The following is a 22,692-nucleotide window of genomic DNA, read 5'->3' as shown; positions in this document are numbered from 1 at the left end:
CCAATTTAATTGCTTACAAGTTCTACCTTCCACAAAATGTTAGAACACGAACACAATTCAGCCAAGTTCTTTGCCACTTTATAACCAGGATCACCTTTCCTCCAGTTTTCAATAACATGTTTCTTGTTTCCATGTGAGACTCATCAGAAAGGCCTCTACCATTCATATTTCTTCTGACATTCTACTCATGATTATTTATGTATTCTCTAAGAAGATGGAAGCTTTCTCTGCATCACTCCCATTTTCTTTCTGAGTTCTCACCGGAATCACCCTCAACATCCACATTACTAGCAAAACTCTTCCAGCCTCTACCCACAGCCTAGTTCCAAAGCCAATTCCACATTTTCAGGTGGAAAATACCAGTTGCTTCTGAACCCCACATGAAGCTTTGAGGAAGCAAGGCTCTGAAAAGGCAGCCAAGTGTGTGCCCCACATTCCTCTCAAATCCTGAGTTCTTAGCCACATAACAGGGGTCGGTCCAGCATTAAACCAAGTGCTAGTCCTTCCAAGCAGAAGGCTCTTCTGACTGCACCAGATCCAATACATGTGAAGACAACCCAGTCAAGAGAGTGGGCCTGTGTCTTGCTTGTGGAAGGTCATTCTGCAAATATTTGAGGGACAGTTGGCGGTGCAAGTGGCCTCAAGGTAGCCACCTTGAGCTGGAGAGGCAGAGAAGGATGATGAGCATATAGAGACCAACAAATAAAAGACAAGAATCCTCAGGCTTAAGCCCATGACTAGATGAGGCCTTTGCATGTGGAGCTGAGTGGGAGTATGTATGTAAGAAGCTGACCCAGGGACCCAGTTGTCAATCAGGAAGCCCCTGCAAAGCTAGGCAGCTGTGGCTAGGGCAGCCTCTCACATTCCTTTGCAGTTGACCATGAAGATTATGGACAAGGACACACCCCAGAAAGTAAAGTCAGACCTAATGAGGCCCAAAGTCCAGGGAGTTCCTCCCAGCTGAGTTTGGGTGATAGGGTTCTGTCCAGAGACAGAAGGAGACAGAGAATTCAAAGTAGGCTCTGTGAAGTCAGCACAGAACCCAATGTGGGGCTCGAACTCACAAACCGTGGGCTTGGGCTGAAATCAAGAGTCAGATACTTAACCAACTGAGCCACCCAGGTTCCCCTACACAGTTTTATTTAAATAACCACGTGTCAGACTCACCTTGGACAGTGCCAAGCAGAGTTTGAATGCTGCTGTGTGTTTCCCATTCTCCTCCTTTTCCACACTCCAGGTTAGGGGAGGGGGGGGGCAGCACACAACTGGCCCTTCAGTGATAGAACCTGTTGGAGAGCCTGTACCTTGTCCAGAGGGACTGGACTGAGCTGCATTTGGGATTGGACAGAACTTTGGGTTTTTCCTCTTGACCAGGGGCTGCATCCTGGTGCAGCAGGTGACCACATGGAAAGACTGTGGCAGAAGCAGCTCATTATCCCTATGATCTGTTCTTCTCCTCTCCTCCAAATCAGCGGGCAGAACATCCTCAGGGGAGGCACTTGGGTCCTTGATCACTGCCTAGGGAACCTGCCATAAAATTTGTGATTTTACATAAGAGAAAAATATTTGAACCTCAAGTGCTAACACTAGCGTGATCCAGGCTTCTAAGTTCTCCAACCCAGCAGTATGAAGTCATATCTCACTGTCATTTATTTGTCTTTCTCTGATAGCTGATCAGCAGAGCATCTCTTTCATCCCAGGGTTTCAAAGTATTTCCTGTGTAGTTTTTCTGCTAACCTCATTTCTGTTCATATCACGTCTTTAATTCATTTAGAGACTAACATTGCACGTGTTGTTAGGTAGGGATCTGGTTCTGTTTTTCTCCATTGAGTGAGCTCATTTTCTCAGTACCTTCTACTAAAGAACCCACCCACTCTTTTGCCATTGATTGTGGTGCCAGAATTATCATCTATTGAATTTCTACCTCCACAGAAGTCTGACACTGATCTCTTCACTGTCCTGCTTCTGCTGTCTGTGTTTTCTTCTGTCAATACTAATAGCACATCCTCCTCTTTCCCTTTTTAGGTTGATTTGGCTATTCAATGATTTTTCTTTTTCCACGCACATTTTGAGTTTCCTCCTAACCAAGTAGAACTTTGACTAGATTGCAGTGAATTTATAGGTTAAATTGGGGGTGGGGAGGAATTTACATCTTTGAAATATTAAATTACCTGATCCAAGAACAAGAAATACCTCTCTACTGACTAACATCACGTTCTGTGTCCTATACTACAGTCTCAAAGTGTTCACCAGACGTCTTGAGTGCTCGTTGTTAATTACCAAATATTTTATGGTTTTTGTTGCTATCGTGGAGTACATTTCATTTTTTGTTACATTTTCTTGTTGGTTATTGCTGGTGCAGAGCAATGTATTGTTCCTTTTTCTAATTTCATCAAATGCACGCAATATTAACAAAACGTTTAGAATCTCTTTAAAAAAGCGAGTTTTGGGGCGCCTGGGTGGCTCAGTCGGTTGAGCGTCCGACTTCGGCTCAGGTCACGGATCTTGCGGTCCTTGAGTTCGAGCCCCGCGTCAGGTTCTGGGCTGATGGCCCAGAGCCTGGAGCCTGCTTCCAATTCTGTGTCTCCCTCTCTCTCTGCCCCTCCCCCGTTCATGCTCTGTCTCTCTCTGTCTCAAAAATAAATAAATGTTAAAAAAAAATTTTTTTGGGGGGCGCCTGGGTGGCGCAGTCGGTTGAGCGTCCGACTTCAGCCAGGTCACGATCTCGCGGTCCGTGAGTTCGAGCCCCGCGTCAGGCTCTGGGCTGATGGCTCGGAGCCTGGAGCCTGTTTCCGATTCTGTGTCTCCCTCTCTCTCTGCCCCTCCCCCGTTCATGCTCTGTCTCTCTCTCTGTCCCAAAAATAAATAAAAGACGTTGAAAAAAAAAAATTTTTTTTTTTAAAGCGAGTTTTATCTGAGTCCAAATTAGGACAGCTGCCCTGGGTACACAATATTCACAAAGAAGAGAGTCCTCCAGGACACCTGTGTGGCTCGGTCCATTAAGCCTCCAATGCTTGATTTCAACTCAGGTCATGATCTTACAGGTTCATAAGTTCGAGCCCCACATTGTGCTCCACACTGTCAGTGCAGAGCCTGCTTGGGATTCTCTCTCACACAAAATAAATAAACTTTAAAAAAAAGACAGTTTTATGCCCCATAACAACAACAACAAAGAAGAGAGTGCTCCTGGGAAAGAATATTTGGTGCAGGGTTATATACTTTTTTTTTTTTAATAAGAAGTTAGTTACAAATCATTGGACAAAAATCATTTCAGAAAGTTACAGAGATTATCTTTTTAGTATATGCAGAGCTGTATGACCTTAATCTTATGGGAACTGGAAAGGTTTTGGTTTTGCTTTTCTCTTTATATTTGGAATGCTTCCTTTTAGGTTATTTATAAATGAAGCAGACTATGATGTGTTCAGGGTAGAAACTGAGCTCATGCTTTGAAGTTTTGATGACTGTGATGTTAAAATATAGCTTCCATGAGAGTCCATGCAGGGCCTACAAACATTAAAACTTGACAACTTCCTTTTTTTTTAATTTCCTTTATTTTGTCAATACATTATATATTTTTCTCCGAAAAATATTCAGTGAATTTTATATCTTTTACACGTTATACTAGGTCCCATAGGTTTGAGAATTAAGTGTTTCGCTTTTCGTTGCTTTATGCATTATCTGTACTTTTCTAGCTAGTATCATTTTTTATTAAAAGGTTATGTAGGCTATTTGTAAATTCCAATACTGACTTTTTTAAGTCAACTTTATATATTTCTAACTTTGATAATTGCCTGTCAAATACATACCTTAAAACTCGTATTCTTAATGTCTAAGTGTATAATCAACTTCTGTAAATGTTCCATGGACACTCCCACTAAATGTGTATTATCTATGTAAGGAATTTCAGTTTTTCCATCTATCTGCCCCATCATTTACTGATTTAGGGATTCAGTTCTACCACGTGCGCCTTCATGTTTTCATCAAGCTGCAGTCTGTTTCATTCCAGGAATTGGGCATCCAAGTCTCACTACAGCGGCACGGCTCATTCTTCTGCATTTCTAACCGTCGTATTTTCACATTTAGTCGCCACCGCACTGGTGGCTCGGTCGACTCTGAAGCAGGAAAGCTAGGGAGCTCCACCTCCGCGCCGGACCAGGGGCGGGACCACCAAGTCGCTCTGGCCTCCGGCCGCCTAGAGCGACGACGTTGGCCCGGAAGTCGGGAGAGGGACTTCCGGGGTCCGTCTCGGGGCCCAGCCGCAGTACTTCTGCGGCGGTGCCGGGAGAGATTACCCGGAGTGGGGAGTTCGAGCCGGCGAAACCCCCACGTTTTGGACCGCGCTCCCGCGTGACTCCGATACCCCAGCGGTGGGTGCCGGCCACGGGTGGTCTAGGCGGGGCGTCGTGGGAAGAGGGGCAGGCGGGCGGCTCGGCCTGGGCGGGGTTGGGGCCTCGGACGCCCCTCCCCGGAGCGGGCCTGAGGGGCGCCCCCCAGAGGGTGCCCAGGACGGCCGATCCTGACCCGCCCCGGAGCCTGCCTCAAAGCTGCGTGGCGAAGCTGCCTTAGGCGACGGGGCAGGGGTGCGGTGTCTGGCGCATGGGGGTTGGGGTTCAGGAGAGGCCTCTGGACTTGGGTGCGAACGTCAGAACTGTACTGAGCTGCATGAGAAGTGAGGTTGTCGCTTGTCGCCTGGAGGCCTCGGGTGATGGATTCACTCTTCAGGTGGCGAAGAAGCTCTGAGGAGAGAGGAATTTATTCTCCTCCACGTGAGTGGGGCTGAGGGATGAGCCGTGTCCATCCTGTGGATGCCTGCAGTGGGCTGCTGTCTGCTTGTCTTTCCCAGTTGTCTCTGCTCAGCGCCCTGTTGGGCTCTTAGCTGAGAGAATCTGCTTCCAGGCTTGTTGGCAGAATCGAATCCTTTGGGGTTATTGAACTGAAGTGTCTGTTTCCTTGCTGACTGTCCTTAGCTCTTGAGGTCCCAATCTTTGCACAGAGACCTTGCATCTCAGAGCCAGCAATGGCTCATGTAATTAGATTGGGTCCACCAAGCTAATTCTCTCTGCAAAGTCTCTTTTGCTGTGTAGTGTATCATATCCACAGGTTCCGGGGAGTGGGATGTGGACATGGGTGTTGAGGGACGTTCTGTTTACCATAGATTGACCCAATAGATTGGGTTTATAGCCTCCTGGGCAAGTTCCCACATATACTGAGGTGAGAAAAACAAGGTGTAAAATGAGCATAGACTATTCTGGAAGGATACATTAACAACTGGGAAGGGGAACTCAGTGGCTGGCCAGGAAGTTCTTTTTTGCCTGTTCATATTTGAGCCATATGATTGTGCCTCCATTCAGTGACAGTGATGATAATTTCAAGAATTTTATTTTATTTTTTTAAGTTTATTTATTTATTTTGAAAGCAAGAGAGAGCAAACACACGCATAAGCAGGAGAGAAGGAGAGACAGAATCCCAAACAGGCTCTGCACGATCAGAGGAGACGCCAGTGCGGGGTTCAAACTCAGGAACTGTGAGATCACGACCTGAGCCTAGGTCAAAAGTAGGATGCTTAACCAACTGTGCTACCTAGGTGCGCCTTCAAGAATTTTAAAATAAAATGAACTGGGGCGCCTGGGTGGCTCAGTCAGTTAAGCGTCTAACTCTTGATTTCAGCTCAAGTCATGACCTCAGGGTTCACGAGTTCAAACCCCACATCAGGCTCCATGCTAACAGTGCGGAGCCTGCTTGGGATTCTCTCTCTCCCTCCCCCTCTCTCTCTGCCCCTCCTGCATGCAAACTCTCTTTCTCAAAATAAATGAACTTTAAAATAAAGTGAACTGAATGAATATTGCAAATGACTGAGTCTCCCCTTGGAAGAGGGAGAGTGAAGGTTCCCCCCATGGAAGCAGCATCTGCTCTGTTCTGCTGCTGCATAGACAGACACCTTAAGTCAGTGCTGTCCCTGCTTTGAATCTTGTCTGTGCCATTCCCCTGAGCACCAGTGTCAGGTTAGTTCTGTCTGTCCTAATATAGAAATGTGGCCGGTGCCTCACCACTCAGGCAGCCAAGGGCCCTGATAGTCTCTATCCCAATGACCCTGCCTCTGAGCTCTGTCCACATCTTTGCCCCATCTTCTCCTACCTCTCTAACCAGGCATTGCCTAAGCCCTTTTCCCTGGGCCTGGTTTAAATGCCTCCCTGCCCCAGGGTGCTGCTCCTTCCTCTGTTTCCTCCTTCTTGCAGGCTTCCCAACTTCCAGGCTAATGATGGTTGCCTGCATTCAGGCAGGTAGGTACTGCCTGATTCAGTTACTGCCCTACTGATTCAGGTACTGCCCTAATTCAGGCTTTCGTCCTGCTCCCTTCTGGCTGTGTTCCTCCTTCCTCCTTCCTCCTCTGTTTCCTGCGGTCTCAGCCTGTCAAAAACCAATGATTTGGTTGGATCAACCCTTGTGGTTCTTACCTGCAACAAAAACCATCAGGAAACTTTCAAAACAAGGGCCTATAGATTAGCACACCTGGAGCCACACAGTGAGGTGGCAAGTAATGAGAGAAGTGCATGGGCCTAGGCTTCTGCTTTTATTGGAGTTGAAGGTGGACACCTAGGGTTTTGTAGGCTACTCTTTATTGGTGAATTTAAAACATAAGAGTGGGAATTTAAAGTTCAGGAAGAGAAAAATGACGAGTGACCCAAATGACCAGTTATCAGAATCAACCAAGATTGCTAAAAGGAGGCTCAGTCAGGGGAGGCAGCCAGGCTTTTTATCTAGTCCAGTGGCTGGCAATGCATTTATTCTCCAATAACCATCTTTGAAATCGATGCCTCTTTGCAGTGGATGCCTCAGCAATCAAAGCTTAATTCAGGCATTTGCCTTATAAAACAAAACAACACAACTGGGAAGGCTGATACTTCCCACTACCCAGTAAGCAAGTAGTGTCCACAGTGGGCTTCTGCCAGCATTTCCTGATTTGTCTTCTCAGTCTCTGAAGGACAGAGGGGTCACTATAATCTATCAATGGTTCAGTGTGAATAAGGGGCCAAGGGGTATTGCCACAAACGTGTGGGCCACTGAGCAGAGCATGGTGCATTTGAAGAGACAGGGCAGTGGGAGCGGTGGGGGAAATCACTAACTCAGACCCATCATGTGTCATTGAGAATATTTTATCTTCTCAGAAGGAGCATTTAGAGCTGGAGATGAGCCCAAGCTTGGGAATCTTCACATAAGGGTCTTGATGCCTTCCTTAATCAAAGAAATTGATATAGGTTCAAAAGTGAACCCTGGGGTACGAACATGAAGAGGGAGATAAGGAGAAGCCTGGGAGGGAGCCACTGGTAGAGTGGGAAGACAGGATACCCACTGTGGATGCTGCCAGGAGGGCACAACTCAGATACCATGGTGGTCCGCCATGAATGGATCAGATGGTCCACCTTCAGGACATTGTGTCAGGAATTAGGGGTGGGCCCATGGTGGGTGCAGGTTTTGTGGGACTATTCTATCATGGCAGGATCCCTTCTAGGGGGACACTGTGCTCACCTTGCCCTGGGGTCAGCATCTTACCCCTTCCTGAGACCTAGCAGCAGGCCCTCCTCTGGTCTCAGTCTGTAGGAGTAGAAAAAGACACCCCTACCTGGTGGGAGGATGGATCCCTGGAGCTAGGCCCCCTGCACATTCACCTACATCCTTGTTGGTCTCCAGGTCCCAGCCATGCCCAGCCTCAGAGCTCGCTCTGAAGAGGCAGAAATGGAGCCCTCAGTTCCTAGACCATCCCCTTGGATCCCTGCAGCCCAGGCGTGTGTGAGTGATGCTCCTGCTGTGACCCACCCTGGATCAACACTCCGTGATCCCCACTGCTGTGACTACACTGAGCCAGGAACCACCCCCTCTCACCATCAGCGGCCAGGTACTGGGAGCAAGTCCCCCACTGGTGCCCTCATTCTAGAGGGACTTTATCCATGTCACCCTGTGCTTACCCCTAGAAGGCAACCATGTCATCATTAAGGATAGGGTGCCTCATGGACTTGAGGGCCAGGGCTAGAGATCAGAACGGAATTTGGCCTGGCCCCAGGCTGTCTTGGTGCCAGAGCAGGACACATGTTTCCCCCACCTGACCTGGAGGGGTGTGGTATGATGGTCACCAGCTGAGGCCTGCCCAACCCAACTTCCAGGCTAATGATGGTTGCCTGCATTCAGGCAGGTAGGTACTGCCTGATTCAGTTACTGCCCTACCTGATTCAGGTACTGCCCTAATTCAGGCTTTCGTCCTGCTCCCTTCTGTCTGTGTTCACACTGCTCAGCCACTCTCATCCACTTCAGAACACTGCTAGAGTCCTTTTCCAAAGATCCCTCAACTAGCTTGCCTTTTTCATGGACCTCTCAGCAGTGATTAGGGTGGATAGTAGTGTTCACTTTCCTTACCGGGATCTGATGTTGGCTATTTTACAAAAGGCACTCTTAAATACAGGGACCTGTGGTTATTCTCAGGACATCCGGGCAATGTACAGACTCTGTATGACCAGGGAAGGTTGGGATAATGGCAGTGTTGGTTGACAGACCTTGACAACTAACTTCCTGGGTATAACTTAAACTGGCCCCTATACATGGAGGGGAAGGAGAAGCTGAATAACAAGGCAGGCCACCCCGATTGGTAGGTGGCAGTTTAATAACCAAGAGAACTTACTTAAGCTTGTCATGAGTGGCTGCAATACAAGTAAATCCCAGCACCTGCCTGCCAAATCTTAAAAGTTGATATAGGGGCCTTAACTGGGTTTAGTCATATGTACTGTCCAGATGGTCTCAGCACCATATCACTGTCTCAAGGGTCTGTCCTTGGGGCAGCTTCTGGGAGCAGGGAAGGCAAGCAGTATGTACATCCAAGGACAAGTGAGAGGATGAGGGGCCTCCAATTGCCTGGATCCAGCTCGTAAGTCAACCAGTGGTCGCATCCTCTCAGTGACCTTCCCCAATAAGCAGAGGTGGTACAAGGCAGTCCTGGGTGTTTTGGAGCAGGAGAGTGTTAGGGGATGAGAGACATGATGAGGTCCCAGGAAGTGAAGTAGCCCTGAGAGACAGGTCTGCTGACTGTCCCACACAGAGGCAGACTGTGAACCGAGTGATTAAGGGTATGCTAGGCAGAGAATGGTGAGAGAGGCCAAACCCTGCTCCATTAAAAAAGAACAGATTGATGGTAACTTATGTTTTAAATTTTTTTTAATGTTTTTATTTTTTTTTGAGAAAGGGTATGAACAGGGTAGTGGAAGAGAGAGAGGGATCAAGGAAAGAATCTGAAGCAGACTCCAGGCTCTGAGCTGTCAGCACAGACCCCGATATGGAACTCCAGCTCACAAACCACAAGATCATGACCTGAGCCCAAGTCAGTCGCATAACTGACTGAGCCACCTAGGCGCATGTTTTAAAAGCCACTGTGAGGGGAGGGGAGCCTCGGTGGCTCAGTTGGTTAAGCATCTGACCCTTGATTTTGGCTTAGGTCATGATCTCATGGTTCATGGGATTAAGCCACATGTTGGGCTCTGTGCTGACAGCATGGAGTCCTGCTTGGGATTCTCTCTTCTTGTCTCTCTGCCCCTCCCCTGCTCACTCTCTCTAAATAAACAAACAAACATTTAAAAAAATAAAAAGCTACTTGTGGAACTAAATGGTGGAGTAGGTGGTTCCAAATACCCAGTCCTCCACAAAAACAAGCAGAAACTGCCAGGACCAACTTCGTCAGGAATCTAGAAAATAGGTTTACAGCAACCAAGTGAATGCCAAATCAAGAAAAAGGCAACTTAAAAATGATAGGAAAGCTCTGTGGTGTTTTTACTTGCTCATGTCCGCAAACATTCCCTGGCTCAGTAACAGTCGTAAAGTGAGCAGCTTATGTTCCCAGTGTGTGATCATGGTCCCTGATTCCAAAGGGAGCAAAAAAGACCTATTCAGAAATTATTTTGTTTGTCCTAAGCTATGTGGGGTAGGATAAAGTATTGATGCAAAGTGCTTGTCTCTGTTTTGCCTAACTCAGAACTTACTCAGGGCAGAAAAGTAGTGGACTCAAAAACATTCTAAGGGGAACTACCTTCCCCAACCACCTAGGATATCACTTAACAGTACAGTCAACCACCTAAAGCCTAGGAGGAAAAGCTGGGGAAATGAGGACTTTCAAAAGCACCCCAGTATATCAGGGAATGTAGAAAGCCACATACATGCCCAGGACAGGAAATGTGCTCTGAAAAGACCTCTGAAAATCATAACTTCACCTCTGGATCATCTCTAAGTTCAGTAAAAGCAGAAAGCTAAGATAGTTATATATAGTATTCAAATAGTACCCCAGCATAAAAAATGGGAGAGTGGTATTACTTTTCTTTTACTGTTAGCATTCAAGGAAATCTCTGTCAAAAGACTAGCTGAACACGAGCTAAAGAAACAGAGGCCTCAGTGACCTCACATGACAGACTTATTTTAGTTTGCAAAACTTGTTTGAAAAGTCACTAGATGAACAGATGATTGTAGCCTTCAACAATCAGGAACAGCAAACCCTGGAGGAGGGAGAGACTGATTTACAGAGTTATCACAATAAATATTCAAATGTCCAGCTTTTAACAAAAAATTACAAAGAATACAAAGAAAAGGGAAAATAAGGCTCGCCCTTCAAAGGAAAAAAAATTAAGTGGCAGAAAGTGTCCCTAAAAAAGCACAGATACTTGACAGACTGTAAACCAGCTATCTTTAATGTGCTCATGCAACTAAGAGAAACCAGAAAAACAATGTGCAAATAAAATACCTAGAGGTTTTAGATTTATATAATTACACAATATATAGTTACATAATTCTAAAAAGAAACAACAGAACTTCTAGAGTTGAAAGGTACAATAACAAATGGATTCACTAGAGGGTTTCAACAGCAGATTTGAGCAGACAAACCTGAAGAATCAGCATACTTGATGGTGGAACCGTTGAAATTATTCAGTCTGAGGAGCAGGAAGACTAAAGGTTGAAAAAAAATGAACATGGCCTAATAGACCTATGGAATACCATCAGTCAAACCAACATACACGTTATGGAAAAAAGAGAGAAAGGGGCAGAAAGAATATATGAAGAATTAATGGCCAAAATGTCTCAAATTTGATGAAAGATATGAATATATACATTCAAAAAGTGCAACAAACTCCCAACTAGGATAAATTTGAAGAGATTCACACAAAGACTCATAATCATATTGTCAAAAGACAGAATCTTGAAAACAACAAAAAAAGTGACCCGTCCCTTATAAGAGATCCTGAATAAGAGCAGTAGCCAGTTTCTTATCAGAGCCCGTGGAGGTTGGAAGGCAGTGGGATGACCTATTTAAAGTGCTGAGAGACAGAAAAAAACTGGCAACCAAGAATTCCATATCTGGCAGATTTACCCTTTAAAAAATGATATTCTTAGATATTTCCAGATAAAAGCTAAGGGTGTTTATTACCAGTGGACCTGCCCTATAAGAAATGCTAAAGGTCCTACAGGTTAAGATGAAAGGACACTGGGTAGGGACTAAAAGCTATATAAATAAATAAAAATCTCTGGTAAAGGTAACTATATAGGTAATTATAAAAACTATTGGGGCGCCTGGGTGGCGCAGTCGGTTAAGCGTCCGACTTCAGCCAGGTCACGATCTCGCGGTCTGTGAGTTCGAGCCCCGCGTCAGGCTCTGGGCTGATGGCTCGGAGCCTGGAGCCTGTTTCCGTCTGTGTCTCCCTCTCTCTCTGCCCCTCCCCCGTTCATGCTCTGTCTCTCTCTGTCCCAAAAATAAATTAAAAAAAAAAAAAAAAAAAACTACTATTATTGTATTGTTAGTTTATAACTCTACTTTTATTTCCTAAATGATTTAAAAGACAAATTTGTAAAAATAATTATAAATCTGTGTTATTAAACACAACGTATAAAGATACATTTCTGACAACATGAAAGTAGGGAACAGAGGTGTATAAGAGCAGAGTTTTTGTATGCTGCTGTGGCTAAGTTGATATCAGTTCATACTTGATGGTTATATTCTGGGGATATTATGTACAGCATGGTGACTATAATTAACTATATTCTATATTTGAAAATTGCTAAGAGAGTAGACCTTAAAAGTTCTTACCACAATAAAAGGGGTTGCCTGGCTGGCTCAGTCAGTAGAGCATCTGACTGTTCAATTCAGGGTCATGAGTTCAAGCCCCACATTGGGTATAGAGATCACTTAAAAAAAAAAAAAAAAAAAAGATAACTGTAAAGTGACGGATGTGTTAACTAACCTTATGATGGTAATCATTTTACAGTGTACATGTATCAGTATACAAATAATCACATTGTGATTAAACTTATATGATGATATATGTCAGTTATGTTTCAGTAAAGCTGGAGGAATAAAAACTAAAACAGCTGGGATGGGGGGACCATGCTACATTGCTTCAGGATATTAGGATGTTAATTGTCCCCATTGTACAATCCCCATTGTACCACTAAGAAAATATCTTTAAAATATACATAAAAGGAAGAAAGAAGAAAATTAAGATGGTACACTACAAAAAATAACACAAAAGAAGACAATAATAGAGGAAACAAGGGACAAAAAAAGGTGAGATACCAAAAATAAATAGCAAAATGAAGTACATCCTTTCTTATCAGTAATTATTTTAATTGTAAATGGCTTAAGCTCTCCAAAGGCTGATATTAACACAGTGGATGAAAAAGCATGATCCAACTATAATGTCTACAAGAGGCTTACTTTAGATCCAAAGACACAAATAAGTTTAAGGTGAAAGGTGAAAAAAAGATATTACATGCAAATAAATAGTAACCAAAAGAGAGCTATGCTACAATACCACACAAAATAAACTAAGTTAAAAACTATAAGAGAAAAGAAGGAACTTATGTTTGGATAAAAGAAATCAATTCATCAGGAAGATATGTTATAAACTTCTACATGCAAAAAGAGAACTCCCAAATATATGAAGCAAATATACATTTGAAGGGAGAAATGGATAGTTCTACATTAATAGTTGGAGACTTTAGTACCTCATTTCCAAAAATGGATAGAACATCTAGACAGAAGATCAGTAATGAGATAGGGTACTTGAACAACACAATAAATCAATCAGACCTAACAGACATATATGTACACACCACCCAAAAGTGCACATACTCTTCTCAAGTGTATATGGACATTCTCCAACATAGACCATATATGTTAGGGCCAAAAATAAATTTTAATAAGTTGAAAACAGTTGAAGTCATGTAAAGTATTATTTCCAGTCAATAACAGCAGGAAAATTGAAAAATTCACAAATATGTAGAAATAAAACAACATACTCTTAACCAGGGGGTCAAAGAAGAAATCAAAGGAAATTGGAAAATGTCTGCAGACAAAACAAACAAAAAGTTACGGTATGCAAGGAAGGTAGTGCCAAAGGGGAAATTTATAGCAGTAACCTAATTTGATATCTTAAGGAACTACCAAAAAAAAAAAAGGAAACTAAACCCAAAGGTAACAGAAGGAAGGAAATAGTAAACATTAGAGCACAGATGAATGAAATAGAAAGTAGAAAACAGTAGAGATTCAACAAAATCAAAAGTTGGGTTTTTTAAAAAGATTAAAATTGACAAACCTCTGACACAAAAATTTAAAAATTCAGAAATGTACATTATTACCAATCTTACAAAACAGGAGTATAAAAGAAGACTGTTAACAGTTCTACACCAACAAATCATATAGCCTCAATGAAAAAAATTCCTAAAAACAAAAAAAATTACCCGAGTGACTCAAGAATGCATCCCATGACCAAGTGGGATGTAACCCAGGAATGAATACAAAGGTAGTTTAACATGGGGCACCTGGGTGGCTCAGTCATTTAAGTGTCCAACTCTTGATTTTGGCTAAGGTCAAGATCTCACGGTTCGTGGGATTGAGCCCTGTGCTAGGTTCCATGCTGATAGCACAGAGCCAGCTTGGGATTCTCACCCTCTCCCTCTCTGCTCCTCCCCCACTCTCTCTTTCTCTCAAAAATAAATGAACTTTAAAAAAAATGTTTAAAGGTAGTTTAACATAACGAAACCAATGTCACTTACCACATTAATAGAATGAATAGAACTAATAGAATGTAATCATCTCGATGCAGAAAAAGTGTTTGACAAAATAAACACTCTGTGATTAAAAAAAAAAAAAAAACAGCAGAAAACTCAATACAGGGGAACCTCCTCAACATGTAAAAAGGCATTCGTGAAGTACCCACAGCTAGCATCATTTAATAGCATCAAAAGAAAAAAACAAATACAAATAAATTTAACCAAGGAAGTGAGAGACTTGTGTGTTGAGAATTACAAAGCCTTGACAAAAATTAACAGATACCTAAATAGACATCAAGTCCATGAATTGGACTTAACAGTGTTAAAATGTCCATGCTATCCAGAGCAATCTACAAATTCAGTACAAATCCTAGCAAAATTCCAATGGCCTTTTTTTTTTTGCAGTAATTGAATAGTCCTCAAATTCAGATAGAATTACAAAAGGCCCTAAACAGTCAAAACAAGCTTGAAAAGGGAGAACAAAGTGAGAGAACTCATACTTACTAGTTTCTAAAATTACTACAAAGCTGCAGTAATCAAAACATTTTGGTCAATGGAATAGAATTGAGAGCCTAGAAATAAACCCAGACATTTATGACAAATTGATTTTCAACATGGATGCCAAGACCAGGGAGAAAAGATAACTCTTCAACAAAAGATGCTGGGACAAGTGGATATCCACATGCAAAAGAATAAACTGGGACCCCTACTTCATACTGTATACAAAAATTAACTTAAAATGGCCCACCAACCTAAATATAAGTAATAAAGTCATAAAACTCTTACAAGAAAACAGGTAAATTTACGACCTTGGGTTTGGCAATAGATTCTTAAATATGACACCAAAGCATGAGCAGTAAGAGAAAAAGATGGGTAAGTTGGACTGTATCATAACTTAGAACTTTTGGGTATCAGAGGACATTATTGGGAGGCCTGGGTGGCTTAATCGATTGAACATCTGACTCTTACTTTCAGATCAGGCCATGATCCCAGAGTCATGAGATCAACATGGAGCCTGCTTAAGATTCTCTCTCTCCCTCTTCCCATCTCCCCCACTCATGCATTCTCTCTTTCTCTAAAATAAAATCAAAAACAAAACAAAACAGGACATTATCAAGAAAGTAAAAAGACATCCTACAGAATGGGTGAAAATTCTGTGCCAAGTGTATTTCTGATAAGGGTCTAGTACCCAGAATATATAAAGAACTACAACTCAGAGTGCCTGGGTGGCTCAGTCAGTTAAACATCTGAGTCTTGATTTTGGCTCAGGTCATGATCTCATGGTTTGTGAGATTGAGCCACATGTTAAGCTCAGTGCTGATGGCATGGAGCCTGCTTAGGATTCATTCTCTCTCTCTCTCTCTCTCTCTCTCTCCCTCCCTCCCTCCCTCCCCCTCTCTGTCTCTCTCTCTCTCTCTCAAAATGAATAAACATTTTGAAAATAATAAAGTCCTAAAATGTATTTAAAAAAAAAAAAAAGAACTCTTACAACTCAACAATAAAAGACAACCCAATTTTAAAATGGGCAAAGAACTTGAATAAACACTTCCCAAAAGAAAACATGCAAATGGCCAAAAAACATATGAAAAGATGCTTAAATGTATTCAGTCGTTTAAGAAATACAAATCAAAACCACAACAAGATTACCACTTCATATCTACTAGGGTGGTTTAATAAATATATAGCAAGTGTTTTCAGGGATGTAGAGAAATTGGAACTCTCATACTTTGCCGGTGAGAATATAAAGTGGTGCAGCCACTATGGAATAAAATTTGGCAGTTGCTCAAAAGTTTAAATAAAGCATTATCATATGGGTGCCTGAGTGGCTCAGTCGGTTGAGCATCGGACTTCAGCTCAGGTCATGATCTCGCAGTTGGTGGGTTCGAGCCCTGTGTCAGGCTCTGTGCTGACAGCTCAGAACCTGTAGCCTGTATCAGATTCTATGTCACCCTCTCTCTCTGCCCCTCCCCTGCTTGAGCTCTCTCTGTCTCAAAAATAAACATTAAAAAAAAAATTTTTTTAAGCATTATCATAGGACCCAGCAATGCTAGATACATACCCAAAGAGTTGAAGACAGGTACTCAAACACATGTATATCATATTTATTGAAGCAATGTTCACAGTAGCCCAAAGAAGCAGACAGTTCTCATGTCCATCAGTGGATGAATGGATAAACAAAATGTAGTATGTCCATACAATGGAGTATTATTCATCCAAAAAAAAAAAAAAAATGAAACACTGCTTCATGCTACAGTGTGGATGAATTTCCAAAAAAAAAAAAAAAAAAAAAATATATATATATATATATTAGACTAAGTGAAAGAATCCAGACATAAGTCACATGTAAGAGGATTCCATTCTTATGAGATAATCAGGAATAGATAAATGTATAGAGGCAAAATGCAGATTGATGGTTGCTAGGAGTTGGGGAGGGGAGATAAGATAAACTGTAATGGGTAAGATGCTTTACTTTGGAGTGATGGAAATGGTTGGTGATAGAGGTGGTCATTGCACAACATTGTAAATGTACTAAGTGCCACTGAAATGTTCATTTAAAACAATTTTTGTAAATGTCACCTCAATAAATGAAGTAAAGTGAGATGAAAGCTGCTCAGGAGATGGAATACTAGTGGAGCCCCCAGCTGAGTATGATGCCACTTGGAGTCTGTATGGCAGGTGCTGAGTGAGGTGCTAGGTGAGGTCACTGCTGTGCCACCAGCAGTAGCCAGTGCACCACAGTCATGTGCGGTAGTCACATGAGCATGGCTTTGACTTGGGTACTTACCTAAGCTGTTTTCCATAAACCTGGAAGCCACCTATGATAACGATCTTTGAAGAGTGTTTTTTTCCTCTCAGGAAATACTGGTAAGTTTGTTGTGTTCTAGAAGGACTCAGAGTCCTCACCCTTTAGTGGAGATCAGTCATGGGAATGGCAAGGACAGTACAAACAGCTGCATTTGGTTTCAAGTCTCTTTCTGTCTCTGTCTGTCTCAGAGAAAGAGATTTTCTTAAGGGAAACCACATTTTTTTATTTTATATTTCCTTTAAAAAGAGGCACTTTCATCGTTTCCAACAGTTCTTAAGTTGTAGAGAAGAATTACATCAGATTGACTAAATCCGAAGTGACATCTCACCATCCTCACCCGTAAGACCCAGTTTTGTCTCCTGTTTCAATAAAAGCTTCCAGGTCAACAGTGGCTTGGGCCTGAAAATCAGTCCTCATGGCCACCATCTCCTGAGCCACACCAGGAATCTTAGTGTCAACAAACTGTGACCCACAGGCCAGATCCAGCTAGCCAGTATTGGAGTTTTGTTTTGTTTTGTTTTGTTTTGTTTTGTTTTGTTTTGTTTTGTTTTGTTTTTTGTTTTTAATGGCCTGCAAGCAAAGAATGGTTTTGACATTCTTTTCAGGGTTGTAACAAAGCAGACCATATAACCAAGACCATACAGCCACAAAGCCTAAAATGGGTACTCTCCAACCATTTATGGAAAAGGTTCATTGGCTCCTGTATGTCATCCCCTTCTGGTCCCTTCTCCACACACAGCCAGAAGAAGGTGGGAGGCTCCCTAGGTCAGTCACTGGGACATGGAGGGCGTAATGAGCCTTAGGCCATTCTGTCCAGACCTTTGTTTCCCATAGCAGCCTCCCTGTCTGTCCCTGCAGTCCTCGCTGAGCCCTCCCCCCATTACTCCTAAGGGCCCAGCATCATGTGGACATTTCCTAAACACCCCAGAGCCAGGGCTCCTGACCTGAGGGGCACTGAGACTCATGGAAAAATATGGTCAGCCTGTGTGCAGCAAGTGATGAAGGGTCTGCCCGAGGGTCAGCAGAAGGGTAAAGCACGGCACCATGTGTTAAGCCAGCCATGTGGCTGAGTTCCATAAGAGTCTGGGACAGACTCCATGCAATGGGCAAGGAGTGTGTAGGGGCTTCCAGCTGGGGATGCCACTACACAGTGTGTCTGGAGCATAAACTGTCACTACCAGATGTGTGGGCATGGCAGGCAGGTAGGATGATTGTGTGGCCAGGCCAAGTCTGCATTGAGATCACTGGTGGCTCCAAGGGGAATAGAAGTGTCCAGATGAGGCAGGGACACAGAATGCTGTTGTGTTAGATTCTAGAACTTGCAGGTGGGGAAAGGCAGTGTTGGCCTGAACTGAGGGGCAGGTCAGAGGGCAATAAGCATAAGGAAGCAGAGTGGGGGGTGGCCTTCACCCACATACTCAATACTACTGACTATGGCCAGAAGCCGCCCCAGTCCCAGGACATGGAGCCCTGTAAGGAAGCAATCAGGGCTGTACAGGAGACAGCAAGAAGGGGCAATGGTCAAAGAAGATATGCCCAGTGAAGTGTGTTTGAGCAGAGACCAGGCAGAAGTAAAGGAAAGAGTATGAGGACTATCTGGGGAGGATGTTCCAAGTGGGGTAGATCGTAAGGTGAGTGCATCCATCTTGCTCAGGGAATAACAGCAAAGGTGAGGGTGAGCTCAGGAAGGGCCTGGGAGGATGTTGAAATGCTCTGATGTAACTAGGCTGTCTGGGCAGGAGGGAAAGGTGGGAGGGCAGATAAACTACTACACATCCAGGCAGGAAAAAACTGCAACAGAGTGGTCTGGGTGTCTCCATTTGAATGAGACAGAAACTTAAGATCTTTGAGAGAGAGATCCAGGGAAGTGAGGGTTTCCTTGTTCCTTCAGGTGTGAAGGGAGAAGAGGGAGAGGTGTCAGAGCCTTTTTTTCCCTTAATGTTTTTTTATTTATTTTGAGAGAGAGCAAGTGAGGGGCAGAGAGAGAGAGAATCCCAAGTAGGCTCCAAGCTGTCAGCACAAAGCCTGAACCGTGAGATCATTACCTGGGCTGAAGTCAAGAGTCGAATGCTTAACAGACTGAGCCACCCAGGCAGAGCCTTTCTAGTGTGATGAGGAACGTTGTGCACATTTCTGCCTTCAGAAAGATGGACACAGCAGCTTAAAACATTGTACCAGGGCACAGAATTGTCCAGCTAATGCCGGTTAGAATTGCAGCTTTTAGGGGGTAAGCGTTGCTTTGGCAGGACAGGGCTCAGTCTCTGAAGGCCTCTTTGTTGACGGGACAGAATCTGATATTTTAGGCAAGTCCCTACTGCAGTTCTTAGCCTACTATGCAATCAGAACCACCCTTGCTTCTCTGAACGGAACAGGTTCCTCTGCACCTGCCAGCAGAGAGCCTGCCTCTCTGTACTGGCGACTTCTGAGGCAAAGCCTGAATGCCATTAGTTGGTGCTAAGAAAACAAATACTGGCCCAAGAAACATTGTGGGAAAGAAAAAACGGTAGAGTGTTTAACAATATAGCATAAGGCATGTAATGGTGGGAATGGTGAGTGCCTGCATTTGAGGCGCTCCAGGGTAGAGCTCACAAGACTTGCTGATGACCTGCTGTGAGACAGGAAAGGGACACTTGAGGGGCAGGATTTTGGCCTGAGCCAGTGGGGGGACTACAGGTGATTTTCTGAGATATGGGTCAGGGGAGTGAGGGTCAGTCTTGTAGGTTGAATGCCCTGCAGCCTTGTCCCCTCAAAGCCATCCCAGCCCCCTCTGTGGCCCCCTTGAGAGATCTAGGACTACCACCCCTAATGGGTCCCACGTTCCCAGATGTGTCATCTGTATTTTCCTGTTTTCTTCCAAGTGACTGTGTTTGTTATTTCAGATTGGGACACCAGGACTGAGGACAAGGAGTTTCTTCAGAAGAGAGAAGTTTCTGAGGATTTGGAATCACAGGCAGAAGTATCAGAAAACTATACTAGTGATTTTTCCCAGGCTTCTGAGCTTGGAGAACTCTGTGAGGATGTCCTGGAGGGAGATTGGGCAGCCCCTGACAATGAGAAACAGGTGCAGTCCCACTACCAGGAGCGGGGCTTCACACCAGTGGCAGTGCTCCTTAGCAGCACCTTAGAGAAAGAGCTAGGCTGTAATGACTTTGTGAGAAGCTTCAGTCTGAGCCCAAACCCAATGGCATCTCAGGGAATTCCTACAGAAGAGAGAACACATATGTATGACATGTGTGGCCACAGCTTCCAACACAGTGTGGAGTTAACTAGCCATGAAGGGCTTCACGTAGCCGAAAGCCCACTCATATGTAATGATTGTGGGAAAACCTTCAGAGGAAACCCTGATCTTATCCAGCATCAGACAATCCATGCTGGACAGAAGTCCTTCATATGCAATGAATGTGGAAAATCCTTCAGTCAGAATTCATTTCTTAAAAGTCATCAGAGGTCTCATGTGAGTGTAAAACCCTACCAGTGCAGCGAGTGCAGGAAAACCTTCAGTGTGCATTCTAACCTCATTAGGCATCAGATTAACCACAGTGGTGAGAAGCCTTACGTATGCAATGAATGTGGAAAAGCCTTCAGCCAGAACTCAAGCCTTAAAAAGCACCAGAAGTCTCACATGAGTGAGAAACCCTATGAATGCAGTGAATGTGGGAAGGCATTTAGACGGAGCTCAAACCTCATCCAGCATCAAAGAATTCATTCTGGAGAGAAGCCGTATGTGTGCAATGAATGTGGGAAGGCCTTTAGGCGGAGCTCAAATCTCATTAAACACCATAGGATTCATACAGGTGAGAAGCCTTTCCAGTGTAATGAGTGTGGGAAAGCATTCAGCCAGAGCTCACACCTGAGGAAGCATCAGAGAGTTCACACTGGAGAGAGACCTTATGAGTGTAATGAGTGTGGCAAACCATTCAGCCGGGTCTCCAACCTCATTAAGCATCACAGGGTTCACACTGGAGAGAAACCCTATAAGTGCAGTGACTGTGGGAAGGCCTTCAGTCAGAGTTCAAGCCTCATTCAGCATCGAAGAATTCACACTGGAGAAAAACCTCATGTGTGTAATGTGTGTGGAAAAGCCTTTAGTTACAGCTCAGTGCTCAGAAAGCACCAAATAATCCACACAGGAGAGAAGCCGTATGAATGTAGCATCTGTGGGAAGGCCTTCAGCCACAGTTCGGCTCTCATTCAGCATCAGGGTGTGCACACGGGTGACAAACCCTATGAGTGTCGGGAATGTGGAAAAACATTTGGTAGGAGCTCCAACCTTATCCTTCACCAGCGCGTTCACACTGGGGAGAAACCCTATGAATGTACCGAATGTGGAAAAACCTTCAGCCAGAGTTCAACTCTCATTCAGCATCAGAGAATCCATAATGGATTGAAACCTCATGAATGTAACCAGTGTGGTAAAGCCTTCAACCGAAGCTCAAACCTTATTCACCACCAGAAAGTTCACACTGGCGAGAAGCCATACACATGTGTTGAATGTGGTAAGGGCTTCAGCCAGAGTTCACACCTTATTCAACATCAGATAATCCACACTGGCGAAAGGCCATATAAGTGCAGTGAGTGTGGGAAAGCCTTCAGTCAGCGTTCGGTCCTCATCCAGCACCAGAGGATCCACACCGGCGTGAAGCCTTACGACTGCTCTGCTTGTGGGAAAGCCTTCAGCCAGCGGTCCAAGTTGGTCAAACACCAGCTGATCCATGCTAGGGAGTGAAACAGAGCTCCATTCCCGACTCCTCTGGCCATGTCCCAGCCTCACCCACTTCCCAGACTTGAAGCCAGGCTCACTTGCTGCCCTGTAAACCCATATCCCACTGTCCAAAAAACCTCAACCCTCCTTCCCCTGTCATCATTCCAGCCTCCTGTGACCTCTTGTTTCTTGCTTGTTTTGTTTATACATTTTGTTATCAGACTGCCACATTTATTAGGAGGAAAAGGATGATAGAAGATGCATATTCATGAATAGAGTTTATTACTATAATCAAACAGAACCAAAAAAGTAAACTGACATTTGGTTCAAAATAACAACAGTAATTCTTTTATTTGGTAATTAGTCATAGTGAGTTCTTTTCTATAGTTATAATGATACTCTGTTTACATATATCAGGTCGAGCTTTTCAGTTTGAATTATAGTCATCCTTCCCAGAAGTGGTGGGTAGTCATTACCACCAGTTCCTCACCCTTTCTTGACCCTCCCATACAGTCACTGGATGCAGGACCCCTTCGCCCCCCTTGCCCTTGTGCCTGAGTCTGAGGTCATGCTTTCTGCTTACAGTTCCGCTCAGGGTTGCTGCACAAGTACACATGCAGGTGTTTCCCAACTTCCCAGCTCTGTGCCTTATGGTCCTGGCTGTTGGCCCCACAGAGGCCTGCCCTCTCCATGCCCCTCCTGTTCTCCCCACAAGTTCCCAGGTTGTTTTCTCCCAGGCCCATTCATCGCCAGACATTTATGGAGGACCTGTGAGTGCCCCCAGTAGGTGGGGACCGGCCTCTCCTCAGTTTCCCAGAGCTGTGCCCTTCTCCGTGAGCAGGGGGAGTTGGCCCAGAAGCAACACATCTGCCACGAGAGAGGCCCCTGGGTGCCAGCCACCAGGTCTCAATTTAGGAGTATCCTAGGATGGGTGGACGGAGAAGCACTTCCCTCATGGTTCAGGAGGAAAGGCATTAATGGGCAGATGTAGTCAGGTTTGCAGTTGAGGTAGGAAGATAAGGGCTTGACTTCTCTGCTTTCAAGGATGTAGAGGCAGAATCATCAGCTGCAAATGAGGAGGGAGAGGTTTGAAGAGAGAAGTATGTGAAAG

At 44.2% G+C, this 22,692-nt stretch overlaps 1 protein-coding gene across 2 annotated transcripts; it reads left to right on the top strand.

Annotated features, from left to right (window-relative positions):
* The first annotated feature begins 4,236 nt into the window (after positions 1–4,236).
* On the top strand, positions 4,237–21,933 carry ZNF16 (zinc finger protein 16). 2 transcript variants are annotated; one of them, XM_007094838.3, is made up of 3 exons: positions 4,237–4,367; positions 7,690–7,894; positions 19,759–21,933. In XM_007094838.3, the coding sequence occupies exons 2-3, from the start codon at positions 7,699–7,701 to the stop codon at positions 21,603–21,605; spliced, it is 2,043 nt and encodes a 680-aa protein (XP_007094900.1). In that variant the 5' UTR covers positions 4,237–4,367; positions 7,690–7,698; the 3' UTR covers positions 21,606–21,933. The 2 variants fall into 2 exon arrangements, with proteins under 2 accessions (XP_007094900.1, XP_007094901.1); XM_007094839.2 differs by lacking the exon at positions 4,237–4,367 and adding an exon at positions 4,394–4,766.
* Positions 21,934–22,692: the final 759 nt, after the last annotated feature.

Source organism: Panthera tigris, chromosome F2 (assembly GCF_018350195.1).
Source record: "Panthera tigris isolate Pti1 chromosome F2, P.tigris_Pti1_mat1.1, whole genome shotgun sequence".
NCBI classification, from domain to species: domain Eukaryota; kingdom Metazoa; phylum Chordata; class Mammalia; order Carnivora; family Felidae; genus Panthera; species Panthera tigris.
The sequence above is the reverse complement of the archived record's forward strand: the minus strand, read 5'-3'. Positions and strand labels throughout refer to the sequence as shown.